The sequence below is a fragment of the Dasypus novemcinctus genome, chromosome X (assembly GCF_030445035.2).
Source record: "Dasypus novemcinctus isolate mDasNov1 chromosome X, mDasNov1.1.hap2, whole genome shotgun sequence".
NCBI lineage: Eukaryota > Metazoa > Chordata > Mammalia > Cingulata > Dasypodidae > Dasypus > Dasypus novemcinctus.
The window spans coordinates 60,373,065-60,394,090 of NC_080704.1; the positions used below are offsets into that span (position 1 = coordinate 60,373,065).

Consider the following 21,026-nt stretch of genomic DNA (forward strand, 5'->3'; position numbering starts at 1 on the left):
ATATACTTACTTCCCAGGGTTACTGTGAGAGGAAGACAAGCCCCAGCACTGATACTACTGTGATGTGCAAGCTGTGACCCTCCTTCCCCACTCCCAATCTTCCCTCAACACAGCATGAGTCCATGTCTAGGCCGCACAGAACGCAGAGAAATTAATATTCTATAATAGCCTGGGAGCTAGTGAGGGGGCAATGGTAGAGTCACATGGCAGGCACAAACTTAACTGCTACCCTAAATGGTGTCTCCTCTCTAGTCATTCGCCTTCCTGCGTCCCGAAGTAAATGATCTCAGCAGGGGCCTAACTTATTGCAATTAGAGACCACACACAGTGACCTAAGTGATGATAAGCAAGGGGGTGGAAATGCTTACAGACCAGACAAGAGAAGGGAAGTATGGCACAGAGACGCATTGCGAAAAAGGTAGGGAGCCCTTGTGTGGGGCAAGAGGTGGGACTTAGAGGTACTGTGCATCTGTTGGGGGAGAGGAAATAAATGAAGAGGAGGGACCACTGTGTACCGTTGACCTGGTTGGTAGTGGGGTGATGTGTTGGCAAAGGGGCGGGACCGCTTTCCAGTGCGCATGCGCATTGTGATCTCCAGGACTAAGCTTTTGTCGGAAAAGCGGGCGGGACTTTATTTGGTCGCCTAACTCTTGCGCATGCGTACAACGTCGTGAGGCAGTGAGTGGTGTATTAGGGAAAGAGGTGGGGTCGCCCAAGCTGCCGCGCTGGCATTTTCTCCTGGACAAGGAGAGGGTGCGGCTACTGAGAGCCGAGCACTGCAATCCAGATCCTCTGAGTCGTGAAGAAGGGAGGCAACGAGGGGGTTGGGGTTGGGGCCTGAGGCAAGGTGAGAATCAGCCCCCAGACGGGGCATCCGCCCCCTGGTGCGGGCCGTCCATTTTTTATCCCGTTCCCTTTACCCCAGATTCTGAGCCCCTTTCCACTCCCCGAACCCCGATTCACATCTCCGGCTCGATTCTCCCTAATTCAGAATCCCTGTTCACCCTCTGAACCCCTGTCCAATTCCTCCCAACGCTCGGAATCCCCACAGATTTCTCGACCTTGATCTGTGATAAGATTCCTTCCAATCCGAAGCCTCCATTCAATTTCCCAAATGCCGTTACGAACTCCAATCCAATCCTCATGGATTCAAAACTCTTATTTACCTGCTTCCCGAACTCCGATTTGAAGCCGCTCGGGATTCAGAACCTCTGTCTAGACACCCATCCACTTTCCCTCCCTGATCCTGCAGGTTCTCATATTCGGCACCTTATCCACCCCCATAATCAAACCCCAGACACCCCTCTCCCATTTCGGACCTTCGTTTTAGTTCTCGGTCATATAACCCCCAGCTCCTCTTCCATAACCCCAGGCTCTGCTCTTGCCAGAGGGACAGAAGCCATGGCTCAGAAAATGGACTGTGGTGCGGGTCTCTTCGGCTTCCAGGTGAGATCTCCGCTCCCTACCCTACCATTTCCCCAGCCGTCAATTTTCCCTGGGTCTTTGGCTGCCCAAACGCCTGGATCTCATTTTGTCCTCTTCCTTGCCTAGCTTCCCTCGTCTTTGAATTTTTCTTCCTTTAGCGAAGGGTAGGGGGGAGGGGCGTCCCTTTTCAGCCATCAGTCCCTGCTCTGAGTTAGGGGAGACCCTGTTAGTAGTCAGGGCAGTCTGCCAGAGAATGCGGGATGGAAAAAGAACCATTTTTTCCCATAGTCCTTGTAGAACAATGTGCCGCCCTCTCCCCCAACCCACCCCCCGGATTTCACCTTCTTCTCTCCAGCATTCCCCAGGCCCTGCGACACCCCTCCCCCTTATTCTCTTCAACTCTTCCCTCCACTTCCTGTCCCAATACCGATCACACACTGCCCCCTCCCTGCACTAACCCAACTACTTGCCTACCCCCTGCTCCACTGTGCCCCCACTCCTCATTTAGTCTCTGCCCTACTCCGCCACTAACACATGTTTTGTTCTGGCTCCTCCTCTCTTCTCTCTTTGCTGCCGGCCTCTGTCTCTCAGCCTCAGCCCTTCTCCTCTTTTTGCACCACCAGTCCTCCTGCATCTTCTCTGCACTGCTACCCCCACCATCCTGCTCAGCTTCTGAGGCCCAGAGATTTAATTTTTCCTCTGTATTTGCAGGCTGAGGCCTCTGTGGAAGACAGCGCCTTGCTTATGCAGACCCTGATGGAGGCAATCCAGATCTCCGAGGCTCCACCTACCAACCAGGCCACAGCAGCTGCCAGCAGGCCGAATGCTAGTCCTCAGAGTTCACAGCCCCCAACTACCAATGAGATGGCTGACATTCAGGTTGTAGCAGCTGCCGCTAGGCCTAAGACAGCCTTTAAGGCCCAAAATGCCACCCCAGAAGGCCCAAATGGTGCCTGTGATTTCTCTCAGGCTCTTAATGCCAAGGACATGCCCGACACCCAGCCTAAGGCAGCCTTTAAGTCCCAGAATGATTCCACAAAGGGCCCAAATACTGCCTATGATTTTTCCCAGGCAGCAACCACCAGTGAGTTAGCTGTCAACAAGTCAGAGATGGCCTTTAAAACCCAGAATACCACCACTAACATGGGTCCAAATGCCACCTACAGTTTCTCACAGTCACTCAATGCCAGAGAGAAGGCCAGCATTCACCCTAAGACAGCCTTCAAGGCTTTGAATGATATCACCATGGTCCCAAGAGGTGATACTCAGACCCAGGATGCTAGCCAGGCCAAAATGGCCACTTCCCAGGCTGACATAGAGACCAACCCAGGTATCTCTGAACCTGAGGGTGCAGCTGCACAAGCATCAGCAGATGGTTCCCAGGCTCAGAATCTGGAGTCCCGGACTATAATTCGGGGCAAGAGGACCCGCAAGGTGAGATCCCTGCCAGCTCCACTTTGCTCTGGGCTCCCTCTTATCTTCTCACAGGTTGTTCATTTATTCTAAATAAGTGAAACAAAAATAACAGCCTGTATTCAGCTAAACTGTAGGAGTCATCGAGATGAATGGTAGTTGCTGTCCTCAGAGTGTCCACAGACTGATAGGGAGATAAGATACAGACACACACTATACTTGCCACCTGGATGTAATTTATTTTATGCTTTGATAATGAGGTAGGCACATTCACACAGTTTATCTCATTAATTCTTGAAGGTAATGCTTCCCAGCTAGGGAGCATAGTCTTAGTTTTTTAGAGAAGGAAACTGAGTCACAGAGAGGTGAAGTGACTTGTGTGGGGTGCTGTAAGGAAAACCAGTTGTGGTGGACATAGGAAGAGGAGACACCTCAGGCTCCATCCTTGGGTTGCTCCTGGCCTTGATTGGAGATGAAACTCCTCCCAATGAAAGACAAGCTCAGGACTCATACAGTGACCAGTGGCTAGTCAGTCAGACAGTCACTGCAGGTGAGGTTTAGGGGGCCTTCCTGACAGAGATAGGATAAGGACACAGAACTATCTGGTAACCTTGGGCATTCCTTCTCTTTGATAATACAGATAAATAACTTGAATATGGAAGAGAACAGCAGTGGGGATCACAGGCGGGCCCAACTTACCACAGGGACCTGGAGATCTGCAACAGTTCCAGTGACCACTCAGAACCCACCTGGCGCACCACCCAATGTGCTCTGGCAGACCCCATTGGCTTGGCAGAACCCATCAGGCTGGCAGAACCAGACAACCAGACAGACCCCAATGGCACGTCAGAGCCCCCCAGTTAGGCAAACCCCACCAGCCTGGCAGAACCCAGTTGCTTGGCAGAATCCGGTGATGTGGCCAAACCCAGTAATCTGGCAGAACCCAGTGATCTGGCCAAACCCCATTGTCTGGTCTGGCCCTGTTGTCTGGCCTAACCCACTGGCCTGGCAGAATCCACCTGGATGGCAGACACCACCAAGTTGGCAGACCCCACCAGGCTGGCAGGGCCCTCCAGACTGGCAAGGCCTTCCTGATTGGCCACTGCCACCCGACTGGCTGCTTCCCACTGACTGGCCACTCCCACCTGACTGGATCCCTACTGACTGGCCAGTTCCACCTGACTGGCAGAACCTGCGACCCTCGCCAAACCTGCGCCCCTCCCACAACTCACGTGCCTCACAGAATCCAGGTGTTACACAGTCCCGAGATGTGGCGCTTCTTCAGGAAAGAGTAAGAGCTACAATTCCCCAATCACATCTTATTCTTTTCATCCTCCCATCCATAATTCAACCAAGTTTTCTGCAAATATCTTATGTTAATTATTTCTCTTCTCCCTTCAAGGCAAATAAGTTGGTCAAGTACCTGATGCTTAAAGACTACACGAAGGTGCCCATCAAGCGCTCAGGTAGGCATCTAGTGACCCCTTCCCTGCTCTGTGGGCATCCCTTATTTATGTATCTTCTCCCCATGTATCCCCTCTTTCCATGACTGGTTCTTCCTTTTCCACCTTCAAGGACCCTGGCTTTGCTACCCTGCATAGGGCTGGCAACAGGGCTGCAACTCTGGCCCCTGTCATCCCAGGTGCTCCTTCTCTCCTACAGAAATGCTGAGGGATATCATCCGTGAATACACTGATGTTTATCCAGAAATCATTGAACGTGCGTGCTTTGTCCTGGAGAAGGTGAGAAGGCAGTCCTGAGGGACAGGAATGATAGGGAAAGTTTTTCTTTTAAAGATTCATGTTGTTCCTACTGGGAGTTTAGGGCAAGTCTTGCAGGGAGATGAATGACTGCCTGTGGGTAGCCTGCTAGATTTTGTAATTTCTTCATCTGTTTTCTTTCCTCTGTAGAAATTTGGGATCCAGCTGAAGGAAATTGACAAGGAAGAACACCTATATATTCTCATCAGTACCCCAGAGTCCCTGGCTGGCATACTGGGAACGTAAGATGGGAAAGAATTGGAACATTGCTTTTCTCAATGGTGCTTTATTTCTTGGAGTTTCAAGAAGGTCAGGGTCCAGAGTTCAGGGACACATAGTAGGTTTTGGAAAAAGCCAAAGTAGAATTCGTCTTTAGCCAAGGATTTTAGGGGAAGCTATATGGATGAGCTGGCTGGAGTCTCATGCAAATGGCTGCTGAAAATATATTCTTTTTCACTCCTTTAGGACTAAAGATACACCCAAACTAGGTCTTCTTTTAGTGATTCTGGGAGTCATCTTCATGAATGGCAACCGTGCCAGTGAGGGTGAGTGGCTGGACCTGCAGCTGGGGGTTGGCCAGGGCTTGATTTTCATGTGCTCGTCTTTCATCCCTTATCTTCCCTTGCTTCCCATTGCAGCTGTTCTCTGGGAGGCTCTACGCAAGATGGGACTGCGGCCTGGGTATGATTGGGCTATCTCATCTCTTGCCTGTTTGTATTATCCTTTGGCAACAGAGAATGGTCCCAGGATGTGTCTGTGGTGGTCTGGTGTGAAAGGAGTGGGTTGGTTCAGAGCCCAGGGATCTGATCTGGATAGATGGGGAAACAGTCCTGAGCTCTCTGCCTTTTCTCTCATCTCTGACCTCTGTGTTGGAAAGCTTTTATCCATGCTTGGAAATGACAGTACCCATATTTGGGCACTGTCATAGTCTCTGATTATGGGTTCCTTTTTTTACTATCAGGGTGAGACATCCCCTCCTTGGAGATCTAAGGAAGCTTCTCACTTACGAGTTTGTAAAGCAGAAGTAAGTGATACCTGAGGGGCTTCATATATTTCTCATGAGCTCTGTGTGCCTCAGAAAGCCCTTCCAGAGCTTGTTTCTTACACTAAATATACATGCACATATACACATAGAAACAAGTATACCCAGGAGTATTTATTAAATATACTCCTTATGGTTGAATTTTTCTACGTTGTATTTGTCTTAGTGGTGAGGCCTGACTTCCATCCCTCATGATAGACCTTTCTAAGAATGGGCCAGACCAAGGCATTTGTGGTGCAGTGTAATGGGCGTGTCTATGGCTTATTGACAAGATTATAAGAACCCAGAGCTGTGGCTGTGTCTGAGGGTGTAAGATTACATGTTATCCTTTCTAAGACACACCCAGCTGTTCTTAAGTCATTGTTCAGTGTAGAAGAAATGGCACTGGAATTCAAAGGTCTGATTATTAGAGGGAAAATACTCTGGATTATGCTTAAGAGGAGTCCAGAGGGGAAATTGCTACCTGAAATCTGTGGTTTTAGAATCTAGAGTTACTATGCATTGGTAGACTACAAATCTGCCTGGCTAGACACAAAGACTTTTTTCTCTTTTTTCTAAGGTACCTGGACTATAGGCGAGTGCCCAACAGCAACCCTCCTGAGTATGAGTTCCTCTGGGGCCTCCGTTCCTACCATGAGACTAGCAAGATGAAAGTGCTAAGATTCATTGCAGAGGTAATGAAGGAATTGCACCAGGCATGATAGGTCAAAGGATTACTGGCTGGGAAAGGCCCAGGACAGGGATGAGAACCAGGGAATGGCACATAGTGGAAATATCATTACTAATGATATTTGTTACTATTATGTAAACAATAACATAAAGTAGGGTGTTTACTATGTAGTTGATGCTTAATATTAATATTTATTAACTAATATAATGAACTTTATTTTCTACTTCTCACCTCAGGTTCAGAAGAGAGACCCTCGAGACTGGACTGCACAGTTCATGGAGGCTGCAGATGAGGCCTTGGATGCTCTGGATGCTGCTGCAGCTGAGGCTGAGGCCAGGGCTGAGGCCAGAACCCGCATGGGAATTGGTGATGAGGCCGTGTCTGGGCCCTGGAGCTGGGATGACATTGAATTTGAGCTGCTGACCTGGGATGAGGAAGGAGATTTTGGAGACCCTTGGTCCAGAATCCCATTTACCTTCTGGGCCAGATACCACCAGAATGCTCGTTCTAGGTTTCCCCAGACCTTTGCTGGCCCCATTATTGGTCCAAGTGGTGCAGCTAGTGCCAACTTCGCTGCCAACTTTGGTGCCATTGGTTTCTTCTGGGTTGAGTGAGATGGGGGTAGGTACATCACTTTGGATTGAGGCATATACAGTCCAAGGGGGATGTATTAATGTGCACGAGCAGGGAGTCATAGGAAACTCATGGTGTGAAATATGAGGAAGCACTATTTGGTATTTATATTCCTTTTTGATATATATCATTGATCTTTTTGTTTGTTCTTTCATATACTCACAGATATTACTAATCAGTTGCAATGGTCTTTTCCTTGGGTGAGGCTAAAGCCTCAGGTTCCTTCTAAGCACAGTTATCTAGAGAGCCACACCTAGTTGATTGAAAGTGATGTGCCGGGTGAAATTTATTTGATGTTCCTTGTCTATTTTTTTCTTGTGTGCTGTCAAGTTTTGGTATCAAAAAATAAACATTGAAATTGCAAAGTGAATTAGATATACACCTTTTGTTTCCTATGTTCAGTGACAGATCAACATGTCTATCTGAGAGAGACAGGACCTCACTTCTAGTCTAAAGGACAAATTGGCTCACAATAGGCAGAAATGTGGGGAAAGCAGGCTAATGGAATGAAAAACAAAGGAAGAGTCAATGAATGCAGTGTCATACGGATCCAAGAACTAATATATTTCATTCAATCATTATCACTTAAGTACCAAATATGTGATAGGTATGCTGCTAAGGTGTCCTGGAGTGACATTGAAAGAGGTAAAATACTGAAGGAGGACATAGGTGATTAAACAGTTAATAAGATTTCAGAAGACATAGCACTCTCAGGTGCTGGCAAGGTTCACGGAGTAGGCAGTTGACAAGGGAGAAGATCAAATGTCAGTGATCTGGAAGGCTAGAGTGTTGGTTGGATTTATCCACGTGAAAAGTGAAATAACCCCAGGATGGTGGCAAGAGTGAGTGGAGAGGAGTATAAGTCAGGTGCCAGAGTCTCCTCAGTGTAACAAAGATATACCCATAGTTATGTTATCCAAAAAAAGGATGGGCCTCTTCCCCATCTCTGGAAATGCAGCCCAGGAAACCTTCATAATACCTCACCCCCACAGGACCAGGGACTCATTACAGAAACAATCTTATGAACAGTGAAGGCAGACTGAGTGGTCTCTTCCCCCCTCTACAGGGAGAAAGAAGAATCTTCGTTACTTAGAGAACAAGAGTTTACGACTGGACAGACTTACTGTGACTGAAAACAAGGACATGGTTTGAGCACTGTCTTCTCTGGAAGCAGGGCTCTCCACGTGAGGATGAAATTAGGTGTAGACCCTGACTTCCTCAGAGGCTTAGTAGCACCTAGAACATGTGGACAAGATCAGACGCAGAACCTCTTGGGATAAAAGTAAGGGTAAAGACAGTTTTGTCCCCTGAGGAATATTCATTAATGGATAGGGACAGTGTTCAGGGCTTCCTCAGACCCCTGGGTGATGTGCACATTCTGAGAGGGAAAAGAGTGCAGTGTAGAGCCCCAGCCACTTCCCTGTCTTTGTTCCTCAGTGCCAGGTTCCCCTCTTTCAGCTAGGCCTGGATCCTGACCTCCCTCAGGTAAGCCTGGAGGAAATTTCAGCCTGAGGCTTTTTTGGCCGGCACTGCTCTAGCCCTGCATCTCTATGGTCCCTCAAGTCTGGGCTGTGATTTCCTGCATTTCTGGGTGCTGGTTATCCCATCTGTTGGTAAGAAACAGACTCTTGGGCTGGTGGGGTGGGGGGGACTATCTTTGGGGAAGATGACTTTCACCATATGCTGTGTCCATAACCAGTTTAGACCACAGAGTCTCCCACTTACCTCAGGCTTCTCCCAGTGTGTGCTCACTGCGTCTACATTCAGGTAGATGGACTCCACTTTGCAGCCTCAGAAAAGAGCAACTCATTAATGAGTCCCCAAGTAAGCACAAGTTTTCCCTGAGGTGTCATTCCCCTTCCCATCACCACTCCATGCTGTGTAGTTTGCCAGTGCTCAGTAGAGAGACTAGCTGTGTGGTGTGTGGGGAAAGACCCCAGGTCCTAGAAGCAGTAGACAGTCCTCCCAGCTCTGCTTCTGACAGTTTGTAGTTCCCTGAGCTTCATTTGCTTATTTGTAAATGTGGATGGTGATGAAAGATGATCTCAGCCCACTCCCAAATCTTGTGATCTGAGAGACAGCAATCTAATTGATATACTATTGATGGAGCTCTGGATCCTCTGATCCATGTTAGGTGCTGAAGTGGGAGAAGATACCTGGGTCCATGGCCTTGGGGCAATCAGCCCTAAAGTTTATTTGCAGAACAATATGATTAAGACTACTCCAGCGTTGTGGAAGGTCACAAGGGAGTTCTAGGGAGCCTGAAGAAAAGGGGAGGTAGCATTGGGACATGGGGTTGCAAGAGGCCCAATGGCTGAGGAAGCCCCCTTAACTACATCCCCATGGAATGCCCCCTACATCAAGCTTCAGTACACCATTCTGTCCTGTTCCATCCCAGATCAGATTTAATTATTTCCCTTCCCTGCTCATGAACATTTCATGGCTTCCTAATCACTCAGGAGAGAGTCTAAGCTGTCCAGGCTGTTCTTTGAGGCCTTTCTTCAGTCTGACTCCAGCCTATAGTTGCTCTTCTGTTCTCCTTCAGGCCCCCCAGTCCAGTCTACCCATGTCATCCACCTGCCCTACTCTCCACCCAACCAAACTTATTAAACTCATCTTCTGGTGTGTGTAAGCCTTTCTGCAGCTTGGTGCTCTGGCAGAAACAGAAAGTCCATCCCTATTCTCATACTAGTAAAACCAGTCTCACCTCTGGTTGACTGGTACATCCAACTCCCCATCCAGCCTACTTCCCCCAGGACTCTCCTGGGCATATGTTATTTCAAAAAGATATAGATCCGGGAAACGGACTTTGGCCCAGTGGTTAGGGCGTCCGTCTACCATATGGGAGGTCCGCGGTTCAAACCCCAGGCCTCCTTGACCCGTGTGCAGCTGGCCCATGCACAGTGCTGATGCGCGCAAGGAGTGCCGTGCCACGCAAGGGTGTCCCCCGCGTGGGGGAGCCCCACGCGCAAGGAGTGCGCCCGTGAGGAAAGCCGCCCAGCGTGAAAAGAAAGAGCAGCCTGCCCAGGAATGGCGCCGCCCACACTTCCCGTGCTGCTGACGACAACAGAAGCGGACAAAGAAACAAGACGCAACAAATAGACAGCAAGAACAGACAACCAGGGGAGCGGGGGGGGGGGGGGGGGGGGGGGCGGAATTAAATAAATAAATAAATCTTAAAAAAAAAAAAAGATATAGATCCTTAGGTGTCTTGTTCTGGAAGTAAACGTATCACTTTTATCCATTGACCATAAGTAATCACGTAAACGCAACACAACCACAGAGATGTCTGGGAAATGTAGTAAATACTAATCGGTTTACACAAATACTCAGTATTTTCTAAATACTGAGAGATAGGAAGATACTTGCCCAAATTCACACTACTAGGGAAAGATGGAATTAGGAGTTAGGACTCTCTGATGGCAAAAATCCAGTTTTTCCCCAAATATTCTGTTGCTTCTGCATGCTGATGCCTCAGAGTAGCATAGCTCTTTTCCAAGCATTTGCATCACTTAAGAGTTGGTTGCAAGCAGTGGTGGTCTGGTAAGTGCTTAACAACCAGTTATCAAAAGAATAATAATAACCCTGATTTACAGTCTTTGTCTTGGGTGTAAATAATCCCAACATGGTCAATTTAAAGCTACCCATTTTAACTGTAAGCAAAGGTTGGATGAGGTACGTATCATACTATATATCAAGCCAGTACAAGCTGACCCCAACATACTACCAGTCATAAGAAATAGGAAAAGTTTTGCTTGCTAATGTAAACAAAATAGAATTTGTTAGAAACTTGAAAACTGAGTAGGAATCAGGACACAAAAGAGAGAAATAGTATGATCAGGATGCTTCTCTGGAGATAAAATCACATAAGTCATTTTTTCACCCTTATGTCAATCACTCAAGTTTCAAAGTCCAGGGACAGAACATGTGATTGACTCAGTGTAGGTTACATGCCTGACCCCTGGCAATACCAAGGCAGGAAGAGAAAGAATCTAGCTTATTGTGTCTCAGTAGGGAGAGACAAGAATTTGGATATGTCATCCCACAAAGACTATATATTACTTTTCTATTACTGTATAAAAAATTACCACAAACTGAGTGTTTAATAAAACACCCATTTGTTATCTCATGGTTACTGTAGGTAACCATGGCTTGGCTGGGATTTCTGCTCAGATAAAACCAAAATCCAGGTGTTGGCAGGGTTGCATTACTTTCCGAAACTTCCTGGGAAGAATCCACTTCCAAGTTCTTTCCCTGTTGGCAGAACTCAGGTTTTTGCAAGCGTAGGACTGATATCCCATTTCCTTGCCGGCTACTGACTTGAGGGCTCACTTAGCAATTTGAGGTTTCCCATGTTACTTGACACATAGCCTCTACATCTCCTGATCTAGGAATAGAGAATCTCCATATATCAAGTCCCTCTCATGCTTCAAATATCTCTTAACAGGAAGAGCCCAATCTTATTTAAGTGCTCACCTGACTAGGTCAGACTCAACCAAAATAATCTCCCTATTTTAAGGTCAACTCGTTTGGGAACTTAATTACATGTGGAAAATCCTATGACAGCAGTACTTAGAGTAATATAGATCACACAAAATGTTACATTAAAAAATATAAGAGGTTCCCATATACACCACACTCCACACCCCCCAATTCTCCCATATCGAAGACTTCTTTCATTAGTCTGGTATATTCATTACATTTGATGAATACATTTTGGAGCACGGCTACACAGCATGGATTACAGTTTACATTATAGTTTATACTCTCTCCAAGTCCATTCAGTGGGTTATGGTAGGATATATAATGCCCTGCATCTGTACTTGCAATATCATTCAAGACAAATCCAAGTCCTGACAATGCCCCAATATCACAACACTTTTTCTCTCTTACTGCCTTCAGTAAATCCCCTGGCCACTCTCTCCACACCAGTAATATAATATCTTCCATTGTTAGAGTCACAATAATTCTATATTAGAGTACCAGTAAGTCCACTCATCCATATTTTATTCCTCCATCCTGAGGACTCTGGGATGGTGATGCCCACTCCACCTCTAAATTGAGAGGGGGCTTAGATTGCACATGGCTGATGGATGCAATTCTCCTGCTTGCAGTTGTAGACTCTCCAGTTCTCTGGTGTGGTGGTTGATCATCCTCTCCTCCTTGTTGACTAACTTGGGTAAGTACAACGAACTGGAGAGTAGGTGCTGCAACTCTGCTGAGGCTTGGGGCCCAGTTGTCACATGGATTGTCCAGAGATTCAAGTCTCCTGAGCACACACCAACATAGCACCAAGCAAAGGTACAGTAAAAGTGACAGAAGAGGCATGTGTGGAGAAGCCACATCTGAGTCCAACTCTATCACACCCAGGAGCACAAATTCCAAAGTAGGGCCCATTGGCAAGGCAGTGAACTCCAGAGCCATCTGTCATGACTTTAGGAACTGGGAGTCTCCGTAGCCTTTGGGAGCACCACTACATGGGGTTGTATCTACTTTGGCTGTCTCTGAGATCCTGATGAGACGTGCATAAGTGTGATGCCTCTGCTGACCTCCCCACACATTTTGAAGTCTCTTAGCCATATAAACTCATTTGTCTTTATCATTACCCCTTTTATTCAAGGTCTTTTTCTAGTTACATCACCAATTGGTGCTTGGTAGTAACCCTTCGTCACCAAGGAGACTCATCCCCCGGAGTCATGTCCCATGCTGGGGGGAAGGAAATGTGTCTATATTCTGAGTTTGGCTTAGAGAATGGCCACATTTGAGCAACACAGAAGCTCTCAGGAGGTAACTCTTAGGCATTCTGCAGGTCTAGACCTAGTTGAAATATCAAGCACACAGGTTCATAAGCATAGTCATCAGTATCAAGGGCCCATCGCTGGATCATCCTTCTTCATTGGTCTTTGCCTTTGCACTTGGGGTATTGCCCTTGCATTAGGCAATGTGACAGAGCTCCCCAGGATGGAAACTCAGCAATCCTTCAGTTGTCATGTGAAACTGCCCACCACGTCAATACATAATGAACATATCCATATACCCTATAAGAATGCCCAGGAAAACACCCACACATGCAACACCCAAAGATGATACCCCACACCATTGCTCCTCCCGTGCCATAGTTGAACCTCTCCTTGATTATAAACTTCTTCAAAAATAAAGCCTTACATACTGCCATATTCAATTAATCTGAAAATGAAATAGTAATGATAGGTTTAAAGATTAGAAATAAAATACATAATAATTTAGAAAAACTAAAATAAAGCAAAAGGGAAGTGGACTTGGCTCAGTGGTTAGGGCATCCATCTACCACATGGGAGGTCCGCGGTTCAAACCCTGGGCCTCCTTGAACCGTGTGGAGCTGGCCCATGCACAGTGCTGATGCGTGAAAGGAGTGCTGTACCACACAGGGGTGTCCCCTGCGTAGGGGAGCCCCATGTGCAAGGAGTGCACCCCGTAAGGAGAGTCGCCCAGCACGAAAGAAAGTGCAGCCTGCCCAGGAATGGCACCACACACACGGAGAGGTGACACAACAAGATGACGCAATGAAAAGAAACACAGATTCCCATGCCGCTGAAAACAACAGAAGCAGACAAAGAAGAAGAGGCAGCAAATAGACACAGAGAACAGACAACCAGGATAGGGGGCAGGAAGGGGAGATAAATAAATAAATAAATAAATAAATAAATAAATAAATAAATAAATAAATAAATAAATCTTTTAAAAAATAATAAAAGCAAAAAATAAATTGGGGTATTAAAAATGAAATATATCATAAAATATTTTTTGATGTTTTGACTTTCATCACTGTAATAGGTGTTGCCCTGCATGTATAGTGGCAAGAGAATCTCTTCCATTTCTTCCTCAGTGTCTACATCCTTTTTTTTTTTTTTTTACAAATTATGTCTTCAAAAAAGTTTTAGGACATAGTACAATCACATATAGAATATAGGGGACTCCCCTATACCCAGCATCAAACCCTTTCCTCATTCCCCAGAAATGATCTTTTTACATGTGGATGTTACATTTGCTACAACTGAGGTACAGATATTTTAACATAGCTACTAACCATGGTTCCATTATGGTTTACATTTTAGACTGCACACTTTAATAAATTTTTGGTGAAATTTAACATGGCCTGTATCCATCATTTTACAATCATACAGAACACTTCCATTGACCCCAGTTACCCCCTCTTCCTCCTATACAATTCCTCTCTCCACCTCCCCTTGGGGCCCACAGTGACAAGCTTCACTGCTTGAAGGGCAATGTTCATAGATACCTGCAACAATGCTGAGGGCTTGACACACTAGTCTGTCATACCCCATTAAGAGCCACCTATGTTCTTGAGAGAAACACTCCCCCTCTATTTGAGAACATCAGGCCTCCCAGGATGAGGGTATAGCACCATCCTGCTCATTGTATTGTCCTCCACCCATTGATAAAATACACTATGACAAGATGAGCACTCACACACTCCATAGAAGACTGTTCCAGGTGATCCGTATGCCATATGCTCCCCATCAAACACCTAAAAGCAGTAACCCTTCCTTATTGTACTTTCTAAAGAGTTTTCTCAACATTATACTTTCAACCATGTACCTGACGATCTCCCATGTTCACCTGCTTCTCCTCAACCCTCACCCAATTCCATGGACCATCTGAAACATCCTCCCAACCTTAGCCCCCCTCGAAACTTCAAAATTCAACTCAATATTATCCCTATGTCCCTGTCCTATCCTTTCACTGCACAACTACCTACGTCAACTTTAACACAGATTTTGCCCATGTGGGTGTTGGCTCACAACCTTCGTCTGATCCCTATTTCCTATAAACCTCTCGTCCAGTCTCTAGCTCTTGGAGACAGCTTAATTTGCTTAAGTCATATCAGAGATGTCATGTAGTATTTGTCCTTCAATGCCTGGCTTGCTTCACTCAACGTAAGATCCTCAAGATTCATCCATGTTTTCCCATGTGTTAGTACCGTATTCCTTCCTACAGCTGTGTAGTATTCCATTGTATTTATATACCACATTTTGTTTATCCATTCATCAGTTGACGGGCCTTTGGGTTGATTCCAAACTCTGGCAATAGTGAATAATGCCACTGTGAACATTGTTGTGCATATATCAGTTCATGTCATTTTTCACAGTTCGTCTAGGTATATACTCAGCAGTGGAATTGCTGTGTCATATGGCAAATTTATCACTAGGGTTTTGAGAAACCATCAAATTGTCCTCCACAATGGCTGGATCCTTCTACATTCTCACCGGCAGTGGATGAAGATTCCGATTCCTCCACACCTTTTCCAACACTTGTAGTCCTCTGTTTTATTTAAGAGCCACCAATTTAACAGGTGTAAGATGGTATCTCATTGCAGTTTTGATGTGCATTTCCCTAATAGCTAGTGATGTTGAGCATCTTTTTATGTGCTTTTTTAGTCATTCATATTTGTTTGTTGGATAAGTGTCTTTTCAAACATCTTGCCCAGATTTTAAATGGGTTGTCTTTGTATTTTTGAGATATAGGATTTCTTTATATATACTGGATATTAGGCCCCTGTCAAATATATGGTAACCAAATATTTTCTCCCATTGAGTAGGCTGTCTTTTCACTTTTTGATAAAATTCTTTGACAAGCAAAAGGCTTTAATTTTGATGAGATCCCATTTATCTATTTTTCCTTTCGTTGTTTATGCTTTGGGTGTGAATTTCATGAAAATATTTCCTATTACAAGTTTCTGTAGATGCTTCCATACATTGTCTTCCAAAGTCTTTATGTTCTTTGTTCTTATATTTAGATCTTTGATCCATCTTGAGTTGATTTTTGCATAAAGTGTAAGACGGTATTCTTCTCTCATTCTTTTGTATATGGTTATCCAGTTCTCCAAGCACCATTTGTTGAAGAGGCCATTCTCACCCAGTTGAGTGGACTTGATGGTATTGTCAAATATCAGATAACTGTATATGTGAGTATCTGTATCAGAACTCTCAGTTTGGTTCCACTGGCCAGTATGTCTATATTGGTGTGAATACCATGCTATTTTGACCACTACAGCTTTGTAGTATGTTTAAAGTCTGGTATTATGATTCCTCCAATTTTATTGTTCTTTTTCAATGTGTCTTTGTCTATTCAGGGCTCATTTCCTTCCAAATAAATTTCATTGTTAGTTTTCCCACTTCATTAAAAATTTGTGTGTTGATGTTTATTGAGATTGCATTAAATCTGTAAATCAGTTGGGTGGGATACACATGTCAATGATACTTAGTCTTCCTATTCATTAACAGGGAATTTCTTTCCATTTTCTTAAATCTTCTTTGATTTTCTTTAACACTGTTGTGTAGTTTTCTGTGGTTAAGTCTTTTACCCCTTTATTTAAATTTATTCCTAAGTATTTGCTTTTTAAATTATGATTGTAAATGGTATTTTTTTCCTTGATTTACTTCTTAGGAATTTACTGAACTCATTTATATGTTCTAGAAGCTTTTTAGTAGATTTCTCAGGGCCTTATAGTATAGGATCGTGCCATTTGCAAATAGTAAAATTTTGACTCCTTCCTTTCCAATTTGGATGCCTTTTGTATCTGTTTCTTGCCTCAGTGCTCCAGAAAGTACTTATAACACAGTGATAAATAGGACAGTTAATAGTGGGCATCCTTTTCTTTTCCTTGATCAGAGGCAAATATTTTAGTTTTTCATCATTGTATGCGACGTTAGCTGTGGGTTTTTCATATATCCCCTTTATCATGATCAGAATCTTTCCTTCTACTCCTATCTTTTGCAGTGTTTTTTATCAGGAAACTGTGGTGTATTTTGTTGAATGCTTTTTCTGCATTTATAGATTTGATCATGATTTTTTTCTTTCAATCTGTTTATGTGGTGTATTACATATTGATTTTCTTATGTTGAACCATCCTTGCATACCAGGGATGAAACACACTTGGTCATGGTTTATAATTCTTTGATGTGTTGTTGAATATGATTAGCAAGTATTTTGTTGAGGATTTTAACATTTATATTCATTAGAGATATTGGTCTGTAATTTCCCTTTCTTCCATTGTCTTTGGTTTTGGTATTAGGGTAACAATGGCATCATAGATGGAGTTAGGCAATGTTCCTTCTATTTCAAAAATTTTAAAGAGTTTAAGCAAGATTGGTGCTATTTCTTTCCAGAATGTTTGGTAGTATTCACTTGTGATTTCATTTGGCCCAGGGCTTTTCTTAGTTGGGAACTTTTTAATGGCTGATTCTATCTCTTTACTTGTCATTGGTTTCTTTAGATCATCAATTTCTTCTTTTATTTATTTATTTATTTTTAAAAATTACATTCAAAAAATATGAGGTCCCAATCAACCCCACCGCCCCCACCCCCCACTCCCCCCACAGCAACACTCTCTCCCATCATCGTGAGACATCCATTGCACCCAGTAAGTACATCTCTGAGCATCACTGCACCCCGTAGTCAATGGTCCACATCATAGCCCACACTCTCCCACGTTCCATCCAGTGGGCCCTGGGGGGATCTACAATGTCCCGTAATTGTCCGTGAAGCACCACCCAGGACAACTCCACGTCCCGAAAACGCCTCCACATCTCATCTCTTCCTCCCATTCCCCAAACCCAGCAGCCACCATGGCTACCCTTCCCACACTCATTCCACATTTTCTCTGTGGACATTGGATTGGTTGTGTCCATTGCACATCTATGTCAAGTGGGGGCTTAGATTCCACATGGATACTGGATGCACTCCTCCTGCTTTCAGTTGTAGACACTCTAGGCTCCATGGTGTGGTGGTTGACCTTCTTCAACTCGATGTTAGCTGAGTGGGGTAAGTCCAATAAATCAAAGTGTAGGAGCTGAAGTCTGTTGAGCCTCTGGGCCTGGGTGTCATATTATCAGTCCAGAGCTTCAAATCCCCTAAATATATCTAAAACCCCAGCACCAACTACAATTCCAATAAAGTAACATGCAAATCTTGTGAGAAGAGATCCCCTCTGAGTCCAATTTCATCATGCAGAAACACCAGCTCCAAAGAAGGGCCATCTGCCATGGCGGTGAACCCCATCTGTCATGACCATATCAATTTCTTCTTTTGTCAAAGTAGGCTGCTTATGTATTTCTAGGAATTTGTCCATTTCCTCCAAATTGTCCTTCTTATTGGTATACAGTTTTTCAAAGTATCCTCTTATGGTAGTCTTTATTTCTGTAGGGTCGGTGGTGATATCCCCTTTCTCATTTCTTAATTTATGTATTTGCATCTTTTCTCTTTTTTTCCTTATTAGTCTAGCTAAGGGTTTGTCAATTTTACTTATCTTCTCAAAGAACCAGCTCTTGGGTTTTTGTGTGTTTTTTTCCAGTACTTTCTTATTTTCTATTTCATTTGGTTCTGCTCTGATCTTTGTTCTTTCTTTCTTTCTTCTTCCTTTGTGGGTATTTTTGTTTGTTTGTTTTCACTAATTCATCCAAGTGTGCAGTTAGGTCTTCTATTTTAGCTCTTTCTTCTTTTCTTATAAATGAATTTATGGCTATGAATTTCCTTCTCAGCACAGCTTTTGCTGTATGCCATAAGTTTTGATATGTTGTGTTGCCATTTTTATTAGTTTCAATGTAGTTATTGATTTCTTTTGATCTTTCCTCCTTTTCCCACTGTGTGTCTAAGAGTGTGTTGCTTAATGTCCATATCTTGTTGCTTAATTTGGCTCTCTGGCCCTTGCAGAATTCCAGCTTCATTCCACTATGGTCATATAAATTATTTTGTTTAATGTCAATCTTTCTGAATTCAGTGAGACTTTATCTGTTTCCTAGCATGTGGTCTATTTTGAAGAATGATCCATGTGTGCTTGTGAAGTATATATATCCTGCTATATTTGGGTATAGTGTTCTGTATACATCTATTAGATTCAGATCTTCTAATATATTATTCAAAGTCTTTGTTTCTTTATTGATTCTCTGTTGAGATGTTCTGCCAAATGGTGATAATGCTGTATTAAAGTCCCTCCATATCTACTGATATTCTACTATAGAACAATTGTGAGTCTAGTAATGGAAGAAATTGTATCATTGATGTGGAGATGGTGCCACGGGAGTTGCTGAGGGCAGGGAGAGTGAAGAAGAGGTGTGATGTGGGATCATTTTCAGGACTTGGAGTTGTCCTGAATGATATTGCAGGGACAGATGCAGGACATTATATATTCTGCCATAACCTACTGAATTTACTGGGTGAGGGTGTAAAACACAATGTAAACTATAATCCATGCAGTGTAGCAGTGCTCCAAAATGTATTCACCAAATGCATGAATGTGCTACAATGATGAAAATAAGGAAAGAGTAAAAGGGGTCACAATGATAATCACACTTGTGCAAACTAGGACATATGATAACTGTAGCTCTCTGCCACCCTCCTATCAGGCCCAAATATGTCTACAATGTTCCTGATAAGAGAGAACTAAGCCTACATTTCATTGCCTGCATAATGGGGAATTCTTTGCTGCCTGGATTAGTCAGGGTTCTCTAGGGAAACAGAACCTACTGGAGATATCAATGAATAATATGAGATTTTATAAATTTGTCTCACCTAATCGTGGGGATGGATGAATCCAAATTCTGTAGGGCAGGCTGTAATCCAAGAATTCCAATGAGGATCCTTAATGAGCCTGAAGAAGCTGGCTTTCTAAAGTAGAAATTGGGATTCTTTCTCTGAGTACTGAAATACTTCTCCTTTTGAGGCCTTCAACTGATTGAATTACATCCACAGTCAGCTGAAGGCAATCTCAGTTAATTGTAGATGTAATCAGTCAGAGATGCAGTTAACTCACTGATTTAGTTCCAAGGAATGTCCTCACATTATAATTAGGTCAGTGCTTGCTTGACTGAACAACTGGGCACCACAACCTGAAAAAGTCGACCTATAAACCTATCAAATATCCCAAGACAACAATTAGATCTTTTGAAAATTAGAATATACTCCCTGTTATTTCTACCCTTCATTTCTTGAGGTTGCATATAAAGATTTTAACCCCTCTACCATAGACAAGCCCTTCAGATATTTGAAGACATGTACCATGTTCCCTCTTAGCATCATGTTTTCTCTTCTACAACCAAATATTTTACCTCCAAATTAAGTGCCCTTCAGTTAGTCAAGACTCGTCTCACAAGTTATTGTTTCTAATTTTCTCATCATAGTGTTTGCCATGTCTGAAGATTCTGGTTTGCTCATGCTTTCTTATAATATGGAGCCCATATAGGGATTCTCTAAGGATCACTGTTCAATATATATATATAGACATGTATATATATGAAAATTTTAAGTAAAGATTTGATTAAAATATAAAGCCCATATAATTATCTAGACTGCTCAAGATACTTAAAGCCTCTTCTCCAACCAGAGAGATGTAGGCATCCTAATAAATTGGTCCTATGAGGAATGAAATGGTTAACAAGAATCTGTAATTTGTTTTTCCTAGGGAGTACCTCAGGCTGCTCCTATCCTGGCCAGAACTATTTTCAAATACTGACTAGTGCAATCTACTAGCTAAAAGATGACCGAGGAACCAGAGAAGTTGCTTTGTAATGATTACTTCCTAGGATTGTCTAGATTGTTTACAGTAAATTATCCTGCAATTTGTGGACTGCAGCCAGACGGAGGAATGGATGCTAGTCATTTGACTAGACAGGGCTGTGTGCTAGAAAGATATAAAAGTGAGAGACCCCAAAACACGGAGGCTTCCCTGTCCTAACTTGCCTTGTATGGTGTTAGTACTAAACCCTCCAGAACTCAACTGCATCCCAGTATGAGAAAAGGAGCTCGAGAGTATATGTCTGAAATTCAGGGCCTCCCAAACTGGCTGTTGCTCATGATTTAGATTATCTGCTAATTATTAGTAAAACTCAGGGTTCAGTAAGTCTAATATTTCCCAGGAGTCTAACAGTTCTGGTCTTTGGGTTTTCTCTGCTTTGCTCCATTCCTAGGGGACTCTCTTTGGGTCCCTAGTTTTCATTTGGAACCATTGCCCTGTCTTCATAGTCATTGTTTTCATTCTGTCTAGTCACCTTCTTTAAGCCATTGCTGCCTTCGGAATGAAAGCTTG

General features: G+C 43.8%; 1 protein-coding gene across 1 annotated transcript; it reads left to right on the top strand.

Annotated features, from left to right (window-relative positions):
* The first annotated feature begins 657 nt into the window (after nt 1–657).
* On the top strand, nt 658–7,313 carry MAGED1 (MAGE family member D1). Its single transcript, XM_004481775.5, has 12 exons — nt 658–847; nt 1,373–1,446; nt 2,137–2,859; nt 3,479–4,129; nt 4,241–4,304; nt 4,501–4,580; nt 4,749–4,840; nt 5,064–5,143; nt 5,237–5,279; nt 5,560–5,622; nt 6,200–6,314; nt 6,547–7,313. The coding sequence occupies exons 2-12, from the start codon at nt 1,402–1,404 to the stop codon at nt 6,922–6,924; spliced, it is 2,334 nt and encodes a 777-aa protein (XP_004481832.1). The 5' UTR covers nt 658–847; nt 1,373–1,401; the 3' UTR covers nt 6,925–7,313.
* Nucleotides 7,314–21,026: the final 13,713 nt, after the last annotated feature.

Coding starts and splice junctions, on each gene's coding strand:
- MAGED1 (XM_004481775.5), top strand. CDS start 1,402: ATGGCTCAGAAAATGGACTGTGGTGCGGGTCTCTTCGGCTTCCAG. Junction 5,144..5,236: donor TGGCAACCGTGCCAGTGAGG/GTGAGTGGCTGG, acceptor TTCCCATTGCAG/CTGTTCTCTGGGAGGCTCTA. Junction 5,623..6,199: donor TACGAGTTTGTAAAGCAGAA/GTAAGTGATACC, acceptor CTTTTTTCTAAG/GTACCTGGACTATAGGCGAG.